This window comes from Aquarana catesbeiana, linkage group LG01 (genome assembly GCF_042186555.1).
Source record: "Aquarana catesbeiana isolate 2022-GZ linkage group LG01, ASM4218655v1, whole genome shotgun sequence".
NCBI lineage: Eukaryota > Metazoa > Chordata > Amphibia > Anura > Ranidae > Aquarana > Aquarana catesbeiana.
In genome coordinates this window covers 449225941-449240462 of record NC_133324.1, presented here as the reverse complement: position 1 = coordinate 449240462, position 14522 = coordinate 449225941, and the positions used below count along the sequence as shown (strand labels likewise).

The 14522-nt window shown below is 41.0% G+C and overlaps 1 protein-coding gene across 2 annotated transcripts in view; it reads left to right on the top strand.

Moving 5' to 3' along the window:
• CNTLN (centlein) overlaps positions 1 to 14522 on the top strand; it is a 584642-nt gene that overhangs the window by 520647 nt on the left and 49473 nt on the right. For both annotated transcript variants that reach the window (XM_073636639.1, XM_073636630.1), the window contains 2 exons: positions 9011 to 9148; positions 9851 to 10036. In XM_073636639.1, coding sequence (XP_073492740.1) covers positions 9011 to 9148; positions 9851 to 10036 — 324 coding nt within the window. The remainder of the gene's footprint in view (positions 1 to 9010; positions 9149 to 9850; positions 10037 to 14522) is intronic.

Genomic DNA, 14522 nt, shown 5'->3' with positions numbered 1-14522 from the left:
AGAGATAGTCAGTGCAGAACATAGTCCAGAGGATAGTATTGGGGGCATTAGTGGTAGGTTGACTAAAGCAAATAAACCCAAGGTATGTATAGTAAAAAGTCCTAGTTGCAATCTCGGAACACCCAATAAGAGGATAGTATGCGACCGGTCTAAACTACGTGGCTTGTTCACCAATGCCAGGAGCCTGGTGGACAAGATGGGTGAACTAGAGATACTGTTGTACAAGGGGGATTTGGATTTTGTGGGAATTTCAGAGACCTGGTTCAACAGGTCTCATGCTTGACTGGCAAACATTCAAGGGTATACCCTTTATCGCAGAGATAGAGAGGGTAAAAAAAGGGGAGGGGTATGTCTATATCAAGAATAATGTACAAGTGAATGTGAGAGAATTGACATCACTAAGGGAGCTAGGTAGGAGGTGGGATCCTTATGGATAGAGCTCCACAGGGATGAAAGTATGGGGAAAATAATACTGGGACTATGCTATAGGCCTCCTAACCTGAGGGAGGAGGGGGAGACGGACCTCCTATCACAATTTGGATTAGCAGCAAGGATGGGAAGTGTTATCATAATGAGGGTTTTTAATTATCCAGACATAGACTGGGCGGAGGGAACCACACATTAGTCTAAGGCTCGCCAGTTCCTTAATGTCTTGCAGGACAATTTCATGGGTCAGATGGTAGACGCACCAACTAGAAATAAAGCGTTACTATATCTACTGGTTACCAACAATACAGACCTAATCACGGATGTGGAAATACGGGGCAATTTAGGAAACAGCGATCACAGGTCAATTGGCTTCAGTATAAATCACACAAATAGGAAACATAAGGGAAGTACAAAGACACTGAATTTCAAAAGAGCCAACTTCCCTAAACTACGAACCTTGCTAGAAGGCATAAATTGGGATAAAATCTTAGGAACAAAGAACAAGGAGAGATGGTTTTGCTTTAAGAACATATTAAATAAGGTCATTAGCCAGTGCATCCCATTGGGTAGTACATTTAAAAGAGCGAACAAAATTCCTGAATGACTTAACTCCAGTGTAAAAATGCATATAAAAGCAAAAGAGAAGGCCTTCAAAAAATACAAGGTTGAGGGATCATCAGCATTCAGACTTTATAAAGAATGCAACAAGAAATGTAAGGGTGCAATTAGGGCGGCTAAGATAGAACACGAAAGACACATAGCGGAGAAGAGCAAAAAAAATCCCAAGAAATTCTTTAAGTATGTAAACAATAAAAAAGGGAGGACAGACCATATTGGCCCCATAAAGAATGAGGAAGGACATCTGGTTACAAAGAATGTGGAGATGGAAAAGATATTGAATTTATTCTTCACGTGGGAATCGTGGGGCTTCATTAATAAAAACTGCAGTGTTTATCCTCGTGACACATCACAGGAAGCACCCTCATGGCTGACAGAGGACAGAAATAGAATTAGACTTGGGAAACTTAACATAATAAATCACCGGGACCAGATGGCTTGCACCCGAGGGTACTTGGGGAACTCAGTCAAGTAATTTTCAGACCATTGTTCCTGATTTTTACTGACATTCTACTGACTGGAATAGTACCAGCGGATTGGAAAAAAGCCAATGTAGCACCGATATTTAAAAAGGGCCCAAAATACATCCCTGGGAATTAGACCAGTTAGCCTCAATAGTATGCAAGCTCTTGGAGAGGATGGTAAGGGACTATATACAAGATTTTAGTAATGAAAACGGTATCATTAGCAGTAATCAGCATGGATTCATGAAGAATCGTTCTTGCCAAACCAATCTATTAACCTTCTATGAGGAGGTGAGTTGCCATCTAGATAAAGGAAAGCCCGTAGACGTGATGTATCTGGATTTTGCAAAAGCATTTGACACAGTTCCCCATAAACGTTTACTGTACAAAGTGAGGTCAGTTGGCATGGACCATAGGGTGAGTACATGAACTGAAAACAGGCTAAAAGGGCGAGTTTGGAGGGTGGTGATAAATGGGGAATACTCAGAATGGTCAGGGGTGGGTGGTGGGGTCCCACAGGGTTCTGTGCTGGGACCAATCCTATTTAATTTGTTCATAAACGACATGGAGGATGGGGTAAACAGTTCAATCTCTGTATTTGCAAACCACACTAAGCTAAGCAGGGCACTAAGCTAAGCAGGATGTGGAAACCTTGCAAAAAGATCTGAACAAATTAATGGGGTGGGCAACTACATGGAAAATGAGGTTTAATGTAGAAAAATGTAAAATAATGCATTTGGGTGGCAAAAATATGAATGCAATCCATATACTAGGGGAGAACCTCTGGGGGAATCTAGGATGAAAAAGGACCTCAGGGTCCTAGTAGATGATAGGCTCAGCAATGGTATGCAATGCCAAGCTGCTGCTAACAAATCAAACAATATTGGCATGCATTAAAAAAGGGATTAACTCCAGGGATAAAGCGATAATTCTCCCACTCTACAAGACTCTGGTCTGGCCGCACCTGGAGTATGCTGTCCAGTTCTGAGCAGCAGTCCCCAGGAAGAATGTACTGGAAATGGAACGAGTACAAAGAAAGGCAACAATGCTAATAAAGGATGGATGATATTGGTTATGAAGAAAGGTTGCGAGCACTGAACTTATTCTCTTTGGAGAAGAGACGCTTGACAGGGGATATGATTTAAATTTACAAATACCGTACTGGTGACCCCACAATAGGGATACAACTTTTTCGTGAAATGGAGTTCAACAAGACACGTGGCCACTCATTAAAATTAGAAGAAAAGAGGTTTAACCTTAAACTGCGTAGAGGGTTCTTTACTGTAAGAGCGGCAAGGATGTGGAATTCCCTTCCACAAGCGGTGGTCTGAGCGAGGGGCATTGATAGTTTCAAAAAACTATTAGAAAAGCACCTGAATGACCACAACATACAGGGATATACAAGGTAATACTAAGATATCACACACATAGGTTGGACTTGTATCTTTTTTCAACCTCACCTACTATGTAACTGTAACGAAACGTCCCACACTCCGCTTGAGTGCTTTCATCATATACCGCTTCCTCCCAGTCTGAATAAAGATATCAGATATTCTAACCGCTCACAAGCACAAAACAAGACAATACTTGTTTAGTTCCTGAACATGTACTCTATATTAGAGCCAAAATACAAGTCCTATATACAACTAAAGAGGAGGAGGCCCCCCTCCTGCTCATATTACTCTAACAATATAACAAAAAACAAAAAGGGAAAGTGAATTCTTCAATAAGGTACGCGCAATGGTCGATGTGGTAATGATGACAATACCGGGGGCTTCTTCAAGTTCCTTCAGAGCTTTTCTTTCTTCACCTGAGATGTTATCCAGTACCCTATATTTCCAGTTTACTTTTGAGAGATCCCTCTTGACTTGTGTTAAAACGAAATCAATGGGTTTATATTTGGAAAGTGGGGGCATTTTAGTGGATCTAATAGGTAGGTTTGCCGAACGAGTCAGTGCATACTGGTGATTTAAAATCTCTGTGTCTGAGTCAAACTCAGAGTTCTCTTGTAGGAGGGAGACTAGAGCATCAGGGGCCTTTCTTTCTTCCGCAGCTACTGGTGTCAGTTGGGACTCATCCTGTTGTGATGAGTGCCAATATTTGAAGATCACCTTTCTGAGGTAGAGTGAGATGTCTTTGTAAACCTCAAACTCATTCATCCCAGATCTGGGGGAGAAGGAGAGGCCTCTTTTAAGTAATGATAGATGATGTTCGTTTAGGGGAAATTGGGTAAGATTAACCACCTTCATATCCAGAGGGGAACTCAGGGAAGTTGGGTCAGGTGTTTTGCTGGGATACATTATGTTCTGTGTGATCTGTTCCTTAGTTGTCGCTGGCTCCTGCGTGTTTCTCTTGCCCTTCCCTGATGAGGTGGGGACTGGTGTGTAGTTTTTTGTCTCTTTAGATTTGGCTTCACTTTCCCCGTGGTTATGGTGGGATTGTCTGGGGGAAGTGAATCTTTGTCTAAAAAAGTCACTGAAAGTTCTTTGTGTTCACTATCGCTATCAGAGGATGAAAAGCGATTACGATTTGTTTTAGAACTATTGTGTCTTCCCCTGCTTCTACGGGATCTACTTCTACCTACATGGATCGTGGGATCAAAAAGATCATCAAAGATCCAAGTCTTGTAGATTCTGTTTGAACTTCTCCTGTTTATGACTTTTTAGGTTTTTTTGTGTTTTTTCTACTTCTTTTTTAAGGAGTTCGTTATGTTTGTCAAAGGCGGGGTTTGTTTTAAAGGGTTCAAGTAACCCGGCGCTTACTTCTATATCTGCCTTGATCTCATTCAATTGAATTAGTTCCTCATCGACAATCATTTGCATGATTTCAGGGCCACGTTTAACACAGCTGGCCTTCCATGCCTCAATAAATCGACGAGTATGGAGGTGTCCAGCTGGAGTGACCCGTTCTCTCAGACCACGTGGTATGATACCATTCTCAATATGGGATTTTAGGGACGAGATGTCCCACTTTCTGATTAGGAACTTAATAGTTAATTTTTTATGGTTTATAAACAGAGTCTGGAGTGAATCTTCGCCATCCCTCTGGGTGGATTGTTCACTAGAAAAGGCAGACTGGATCTCTCGTTCAATATCATCATCCAATTGGTAGGCCATATCCCAAAGGGTGAGGATAAAAGTAGAGAGATGGTCTGAGACCAAGTGGAAAGGAAATAAGAAGAGAAATAGACACAGAGAAGTGGGAAAATAATAGATGTGAAGGGGTAGGTACTCACGGACCCGACCGCAAGTTAAAAAATGGGTGAATAGTACGGATTGGCGCAAGTGAACGCAGGGTGAGGTTCAGGAAGGGAAGTCTAATCCCACAAGGGCATACTCAAAAGAAAACAGGTAATAAAAGAACCAATATGCTCTGCGATCAAGTATTAATGGAGCAGACTGGAGGCACAAATAGCCACGTCTGTATAGATTAAGGACAATTGCTAACACCAACCATTAATGGGTGTGTTCCTCTGAATTCATATGGCATATAACAAAAAACAAAAAGAGAAAGTGAATTCTCCATCTGCCTTTACTTGCCGCTCTTTCCTGATACTTAAGGACTTCCAGCATATCAGCGCATTTAATCCACTTTTGTAATTATCAATGTATTACCATCCTGAATGAAGTTTATTTGCTTGGTGTGAGAGGTCGGCTGTGATAGATGGCCATCTGTGTCTGTCCATGACAATGTTGTCCTTTTTAACTGGTGATGGTACCTGTTTTTACAGCATATTTTTGGATTGGTGTTCATAGTGAGTTTTTCAATAAATAGCACTTATATTTACCACATCGACCATTGCGCGTACCTTATTGAAGAATTCACTTTCCCTTTTTGTTTTTTGTTATATGCCATATGAATTCAGAGGAACACACCCATTAATGGTTGGTGTTAGCAATTGTCCTTAATCTATACAGACGTGGCTATTTGTGCCTCCAGTCTGCTCCATTAATACTTGATCGCAGAGCATATTGGTTCTTTTATTACCTGTTTTCTTTTGAGTATACTCTAACAATATACCTGTAACCAGAAACATAAATTAACATGAGCTAAATAACTAATCCCTTAAAGCAGCCGATGTGACTTCCTAACTACAATACACCTTATCATACATCTCAATACAGAACTCCTTCATACATTTGCAGGGTTAATTAGCACAAACAACAATGGGTGAAAGACACTTAGAAGCTGTGGCAAGCCATACTAGACTCATTTACATTATAGAAGACAACAGACAGGTGGCTGGAGTTGATGACATTAGCATCTAACAGTATGTGTCCCAACAGTATGAATCAGTCACTATTTCTAATATGGCATATACAGGGCTCCCAGAGTCTGTGTGTCTTGTGGGGATATGGACCTGAATCCAAAGTAACACCACCTCAAGGGTCCCCAGGCATACTGCTCACAAAGAGCACTATTCCCCCAAATGCCAGGGCCCATAATCGGTAGGCAAGAGGCTAGCATTCAGTCCCCTCCAAAAGCCTCTGTCCCGGCTAGGTCTGTCACAGTAACTATGTAACAAAAATGGTGAAAGGTATCGAGAGAGACTTCAGGAACCTAATATGTACAGTCTGGAGGAAAGAAGGGAAAGGGGAGACATTATTTACATGTTTAAATAGATCAAGGTGGTAAATATGTTTCAGGGGGCAGTTTTTTAATATGAAACCAAAATCAAGAACATGGGGACATGACCTCAAACTAACTGGAGAAAAGTTCAAAACTAATTTTAGAAAGTATTATTTTACTGAAAGGGTAGTTGCTGCTTGGAATAAACTTCTAGCAGAGGTAGTGAGACAGTCAACAGTAAATGGCTCAAACATGCTTGGGACAAACATAGATCTATACTGGGACAAAAAAGTTAACAAAAAAAATAAATAAGAATGGGCAGATTCGATGGGCTGCCATCACTTTTCTATGTTTCAATGCTTGGATTCTATTTGGTAATGTATCTAAATCTGTTAGTGCATCTAACACTCCCCTCCCCCCAGACTGACAATGTTGTTGTCCAAAGGTGCCCCCTCTGCTCCTTCATCCATAGTGTGGGGGGGGGGGGGGTTTACAGGCCAGATCACCAGGTGAAAACCTGGAGTAAAGAAAGCCTAAAAAAAGAAAACAAATGCAGTCACTACATCTAATGATTGGTAAGCTGCAATATATTCCTTTTTTGTTTTTGGGTTTTATGCTGCCTTAACCTCCCTGGCGGTATGATTATGTCAGATTTGTGAATCTCAAAGCGGTACATTGTTTTGCATAGAAATTTGGCGTTTTATAGTGTAGGCCTGTAATTCTTAGTAAGAACACACTTAAATCTGTCCACACAAGAGTCTAGTAGACATCCCGGGTATGATAAAGTTTGAAACCTGAAATCATACATTATAATATAATAAATAATTATAAAAAATAATAAAAAAATGAATTTCCCCATGATTCACTATCGCTCAATTCTGCAAGTGTTCTAAATCACTATCGCTGTTTTATAGCTGTTCCAAAACCACTTTTGACGTAAAGGGACACTTTTTGGTTGCCATAGACAATCTCAAGTTTCCAGGCAGAAAGAACAGTATATATAATATAAAACTGCATGCAGGGCACTGGACAAAGCATTAGGGACAAAAGGGAGGTAAAATGATTTGATACAGTAATGTAATCTGTAAGATTACATTGTACTGTATGTGTTATGTATTTTGTACTTTTTGAATTTGCTGCCAGGCTCCTCCTCCATACATCGCAAAGCTTACAGGGAACTGAGCCTAGAACACAGAGCATCGGGCGGATGATCCGGCGGAGGACTCGGCATCACAGTTTGTGCAGCCAGAAAACTTTGTTGCTATTCTTGCTTCAGGGATATTTTCCCACTTTTTTTTTTCTTAGGTCGTCCCATATGCAGTGTGTGTTTAAAGGCAGTCATTCATGAATTGAAATTTGTCTGGTTTAGCAGGGACCAGACGAAATTCTCTCCATGTATGGGCAGGCTAGTTGAACACTAGATAAACTTCAGTACAACCAGCCTGCCCCTACATGGAGTGAATTTCACACTCACGGGGGGGTACATACCCAGCTTTAGGAATAAATGCGGTAGTGGCACACAGCAGGTCCACAGCACCGGCTAAGACTTTATTTGTACAAAAGTTGTGCAGTGAACATTGAAGCTCTCTGGAGAGGCGCTGAAGGTAAGTATTTTGTCCCATCGTGTTCTCGCGATCAACTTCTGTACAACCACCCTATCAAGTTTTTTCCCGATTGATCAGTGCTGCCAGGCATAGCCGGCAGCACTGATCAGTGTAATGTGACAGTGGGGGAAGTCTACCCCGCTGTCAGAATACAATAACTCAGTAATGTGGATAGGGAAATTGGGTCATTTTTTTCATTCAATCAGCGGGAATTATGGGCTGCCTAATAATCTACCCAAAGATTTTGAAAAATATTAGATGGAACCTGTGCTAGAAAAGCTGTTATTACTGCTTTGTTAATTAAGCTGGTGTTAATTAAGTAGCCTACCTTATTAAAATACTTACCTTCCTCCCTGTTCTAGCGATCCTCACTGTAATACCCTGCCTGGCACTGCACAGCCTTTGAAACCAAAACATCCCCGCAATTTCTTTTTTATACACATGCGCACTGCTGCCCCACTCATTCCTTTGGGTGAGTTGCACTGCACTGGCAGCATATCTACCGTATTTATCGGCGTATAACACGCACTTTTTTCCCCTTAAAATCAGGGGAAAGTCGCAGGTGCGTGTTATACGCCGATCCCGAGCTGTCCAAATTTCAAAATCGCGGACCGCGATTTGAAAATGGCGCCGTGGGAGCCGAAGTACACAGAGCCGGTCCTCGGCTCTTTCCGGCGGCTCTCGTTTACTTTCGGCTCCACTCGTAGTCCCGAGCGGAGCTATCCGAACCTACTCGGATAGCTCCGCTCGGGACTACGAGTGGAGCCGAAAGTAAACGAGAGCCGCCGGAAAGAGCCGAGGACCGGCTCTGTGTACTTCGGCGCCGGCGGCGCCATTTTCAAATCGCGGACCGCGATTTTGAAGCCCTGGAAGCAGGGACAGGGGATCCCAGGCTGCACTGGGGCAAGGCTGCACTGGGGCAAGGCTGCACTGGGGAAGGCTGCACTGGGGAAGGCTGCACTGGGGAAGTCTGCACTGGGGAAGTCTGCACTGACATGGCTGCACTGACATGGCTGCACTGACATGGCTGCACTGGGGCAAGGCTGCACTGACAAGGCTGCAATGAAGGGCATTTAAATGTAAGTTTTTTTCCCTTCAACTTCCCTCCTAAAAGTTTTTTTTCCTTAAAATTCCCTCCTAAATTGGGGTGCGTGTTATACGCCGGTGCGTGTTATACACCGATAAATACGGTACTTCTCAGGTCCTGTACCATATGCAATCCATAGCATGATAATGATAGTTTTGCAGTAGTGTGCTTATACTAAATAACGAGCACAGCATGTTTACTCTCCCAACCATGCTTATTTTTATTTTGCTCTTCTGCAGGTAAAAGCAATGGCAGAGGAATGTTCTCACAAGAAGACAGCACTTGATTCCTTAAAACAGAGATTAAATGTAGTCACCAAAGAGAAGTCACATTATGAGCAAATATACTACAAAGTAAAAGAAGAACTAGAGAAAAGGGTATTTAACGTTCCTAATATATTTTACTATCTCTACTTAAGAGAACCATTCATACAATGAGATGCGGTGATGACCCTGCTTATGATGGCCCTGTTGTAAGGAAGCAAAGTCAACATTTTTTACTTGCTGCTTGCTGAGGTCAATCGGTTACTGCAGAACTAAGTATTGTTCTAACAGGCACTTGGGAAATGTGTATCGCTTGCTTTTAGAGAGCACTGATAGCCAAGGACTACAAACGAGATATTAGCTAGGTGCATGCAACAGAAATGGACAAAATAGAGGAAATAACCTACCTTTCATTGTGTAGTTGAAGGAAAATGTTGTAGCTTACACAAAACGAATACTCTAAGAACAATTTGGATTTTTTTCAGTACTTTATTAGCCACTGTATACTCCAGTATTTCTCCTCTACACATAGCTAGCAGCTGGCAAAAAAACCCTTTACTTTAGATGATTCAATCTAATCGCAGTCCCATGACAGTGTTATTTACGTGAACTAAGGTTTATTTTGCACAGAGGTGCTTACTTTTTGTATCTCAATCCCTGTTCTTCATTAAACTTTTATGCTAAAAAGCATTCTGTTGAGTTATATAAAGATAGAAAAATATTTTGAAATTCATAAATATAAAGTTTTCAGTATTGAAATAAGACTGAAGTGCATTTTAAAGAAAAAGGGAACGTAAACAAACTTGTGTGTTACAGAATGTAAAAGTCAGCGACTTGGAAGGAAAAATGGTTGAAGCTGAACGTGCCATGTCTGAACTGGAAGTTGCTGCTAAACAACAACTTCACAACTTAGCAATGCAGAGTGAACAAGCCATGGAGGTGATACAGAATAAATTGTTACATGGCAATAGAAAGATTGGAGAATTTGAAACATTTATAAAGGTACGAGCTTTATGTAACTATATTATTTGTTTGTTTTTTAATTCCAATTTTTTTTTTTTTTTTTTTTTTAATAATTAAAATCATAACAATTTTAGAATTGTGTGTCAGATACATCAGAACTGGGAAAAGCAAATGTTGTTTGTTTTTTTTTATGTGTTTTCCCAAGATTTCTTTTTCTGAGTTTTATACACCAGCTCAGTGGTTCTATTGACTGGAACTGAAACTCATGTCTTCATTAAACAGCAGTATCTTCAAATGTATAGAAAAGAATTGTGACAATTACACTCCCAGGTCCCATCCTATGCAGAGATGTTGGAGCAGGTTAACAGAACAGTGAAATCTTGAAACACATGCCCATGACTAAGCTCTGGGGGGCGGAGTGAAACTCATTGCGGGTGTGGTCTGGTCAGAGTCCAGGCTGAGGTTGCCACTCTAATCATTGTGGTGGGACACCACAGATGTGCGACTCCCAGGGGTCACCCTTCTTTCCTTCAACTCTTTAAACACATACAGTAACCACCACCATGTGTTTTCAACAGAAACACGCACCAATACAGTCATTTTTTCTGGTCCCTGGAGTGGAGGTTACAGATTTGATAGTTGACAAATTGGTCTGACAGTCAAACCAATCACATGGTCTAAGTGTGTGCTAAATGGATGCCAATCATTCAAAAGACATCTGTATTTCTATCTGGCAAGGTTTTACAAACAGCCAAAATATTATTGAACAGAAGGAAATTTGTTGGAGACCACGATTGGGCTATTTTGAAGGCAGCCCTTTTGCTGCTTAGATAACGTATGCAAGACATTGTCAGTTTACACTGCTAATTGATTTTATTTGACTTTTTTTTAAACATTGCCAGGAGTGTTTCAGAAGCATCTAAGGCAATTTTATACCTTGCTGGTCATCTACATCTGAATGTTCTCTGCACTTGATTCACAAGTGTTTGACTTTACAACTTATCGACCAGCACCTTCCATAAACGGTGGCTGGTAGAACTGGATTTTAAACACGTTTGCGGTTGCTATAGCAGTCAGGACTTGCGCTAAAATTTGTTCAGCTGGCAATAGACTTTCAGGTAAAAGTGATTTCAGCAGATTTACAGCCAATTAATCGCTTCCACAGCCCGCCAAATGTACCGCCCCCTCACCTGACTGACTTTGCCCTGTATCCTGGGCTCCACTGTCCCACCTACAGACCTGGCAGTGACATGGCAGATTTTGGCAGATGGGATGGAGGAATATCAGCAAATGTAGGTTCCTTTCCAGCTGGAAAATAAACAAATCTGTGCGCCATTAAATTCAGTGGAGGCCAGGGGAAGCAGATTAGACCCCCAATGTCTCAGTAATGAGAAGCTGTCATTGCAGTATGCTATCACATAGGAGGCAAGGTTAAGTGTAAAAAACATAATAAATAAAAAAATGATAAATTCCCCCACTCATGGACACAAGAAAATAAACTCATGCAGATGTGCACCTGCTTACAGTGGAACCTTAGATTACAAGCATAATCCGTTCCAGGAGAATGCTTGTAGTCCAAAGCACTCGCATATCCAAGCAAGTTTCCCTATAGAAGTCAATGGAAATTAAGATAATTTGTTCTGCATTGACTTCTATTGCATGCAATACCGCATGTGGCCAGAGGTTGGGGGGGTGCCGGAGAGCCTTGGAAATACTTGGGGACAGTTCGGCTGAACTCTGAAAGGCTCGGGAATGGAGTATTTCCGAGCGGCTCCGAACCGTTCCAAGTGTCACCAGCGCCCCCGCACCTCTGGCCAAATGCGGTACTGCACACCCCATTAGCTTGAATTCTGCTAATTTTGCGAGACAACACTCGCAAACCGAGTCAGAATTTTTTTAAAAAGTTGCTCGGCTTTTAAAACGCTCATTAACCGCGTTTCTCATTAACCAAGGTTCCACTGTATAAAAAAAAAAAAAAAAGTATTGTGCTACATGTTACATATCGCCACAAATGTTGACATGAGAGCAGTAATTATAAGACCATCATTCATGGTTAACTCTAAACTGAAACGTGTAAGGAATTTTAAGGCTTCTCATTTTTTTTTACTGAAAACGTGTTTGATATCATGTGACAAAAAACATTGCAATTGTTAACATTTTATTCTCTAAGGTTTCTGTTTTAAAAAAAATATTTAATGTTGGGGGGTTTAACTGATTTTCAGGCCTACAAGATGCCTTTGCCATGAAAAAATGGTTTAAGAAACAGTCCTTAAGCTGGGTCCTAAATGCAGCCAGTGTGCAACCACCACCACCATAGTTAATATTTGCACATACTGCTGCTCTGTGAAGAAACTGAACTTATTTATTGCTGTATATTGGTTTTGTATATGTGTAGAATAGAAACTTAAACAGGGTCAACATAGATGCAAAGGTACTAGCCTAAAAAGAAAGCTGCTTAATACATACCTGCACGCTGTCCCATTTGTTAAAACACCACCTTGTAGCAGAGCTCCTAAAGCTGATCCAATTGGATTTCTCAGGTTGGTCAAATAGCAGGTTCCCCTACTGGCCACTGTGGTTCTTCCTGGTGAACCCTAGTCAATGCAGGACACAGTAGGGACTTAAGGGATGGTGGGAGGAACCATACCGGCCAGCAGGGGATATATTATTCCACACGCACCAGAAGTTTTAGCAAACAGGTCAATGCACAGGTACTGTATGCAGACTGCTGTTTTCTTTTCAGGTTGGTGTCCTTGTAACTTTGTTGACAGAGCCACTTTAACCAGTTCCCAACCAGCTACCGCAGTTATACTACGGCAGGATGGCTCCCCTGGGAGAGCCGTCGTAGCTGTATGTCGGCTCTTTAAGATGCTGTAGGAGCAAAAGTAAAAAATATTGTTTTGTTTTTTTCATAATTGATGGTCCTTTTTTGTTTATAGCGCAAAAAAATTAAAACCACAGAGGTGCTCAAATACCACCAAAAAAAGCTCTATTTGTGGGAAAAAAAGGACATCAATTTTGTTTGGATATAGCGTCGCACGACCGCACAATTGTCCGTTAAAGCGACGCAGTGCCATATCGCAAAAAATGGCCTGGTCAGGAAGAGGGTAAATTCTTCCGGGCTTAAGTGGTTAAATAATGCAGCATTCTTACTACTGGTAACTGGACCATAAGCATTTAGTTATGATAAATGCAGCAATATTTCTTTTAAGCTACTTGCAAGCCTTTGAGTATATTTATACTGACCTTTGGAGAGATTTGCCTTCCTTGATGCTCGTGCTGCCGCTCATCAGGTGTTCTCTCCTTCCTTTGCTTCTCATGCTGTCAGTCTGTATTCACTCCCAATAACAAAGGAACAAACATTCCTCTAAAACAGAGCACATAGCAGTAGCTACATGAGTCGTTAGCAAACTTCCCAGCACTGGATCACATCAATGCTAATCATCTTCTCCCACATTTAAATTTAACATTACAGCTTTAGTATCACAGAAGTCACTATATGGCCTCAAGCACTAAATTAAAGTATGCAATTTGGTAGCATAGGGTTTTTTTATTGAATGTTGCAGTCCTTGTATAAATGGTGCATAGTTAAACTGAGATATAAATTTTCTGCAAGTGCTTTGAGGGCAAAGTTTTATTTAACCTTATGTTTTTTAATTATATTTACATTCCCATTGTTTTAAATCATTCAAATGTTGATGCTACAGAGCAAGTGAGCTGTTCAGGTTGATGTACTGGGAGGTATCAGTACTGAGAAATCTAACTGGGAGGTTGTATATAAATATGATTGACTGTTGCACGCCAGGCACACTCATTCTACTCCTTGCCATCCCACTCTTCGACTGGGAACAACTTTGTTTCTTCAGCATTATTACTGCCAGTGTTTTATACAGTTAGATCACTGACATATTACAACAAGGTTAATAGAGAGGCATAGACAGGATTATTAGCATAGAAAATATTAGGTGCATAAATGCAAACTGGCATGTGAATCAGTACATGCCCTTGAGGGCTTAGTGTTCACGAATACAAAACCTGCTGGAAGTGATTCTTTACAATATGGAAGCCAACTGGTCTATACTTTGCTTTCTAGGCAAATAATTGCTGAATTAGTTGGAAATGCAGTTCTAAAAGTATTTTTTTTTTTTTAGTAGAGAGAAAGTTTGCAAATATTTCTATAGACCCCAAAGGATCTGAGTTATCAGTCATCGGTCCACTGTGCTTTGATGAATTTTAGACACTTTCTCTGTAATAATAAGAACATTTGTGTAATTTATAGGAGATAAGGGGATGTCTCCTTCGGTCATATAAAATATTTTATCTTGCAGTTGTTAGACATGACAGAGCCACTCATCTATGCTGTGTTATCACTGGCATTATTCAACATGACATCTCTCAGGCCCTGGAGACATCTCACATTTTACTTTATCAGTAAACTGTGACTATCCACCTCAGTGCCCTGAAGCTAGCGAGCCCTTGAGTGCTCAGCCTTGAATTCTATGCAAAAGGTGCTGTTTGTGCTTTA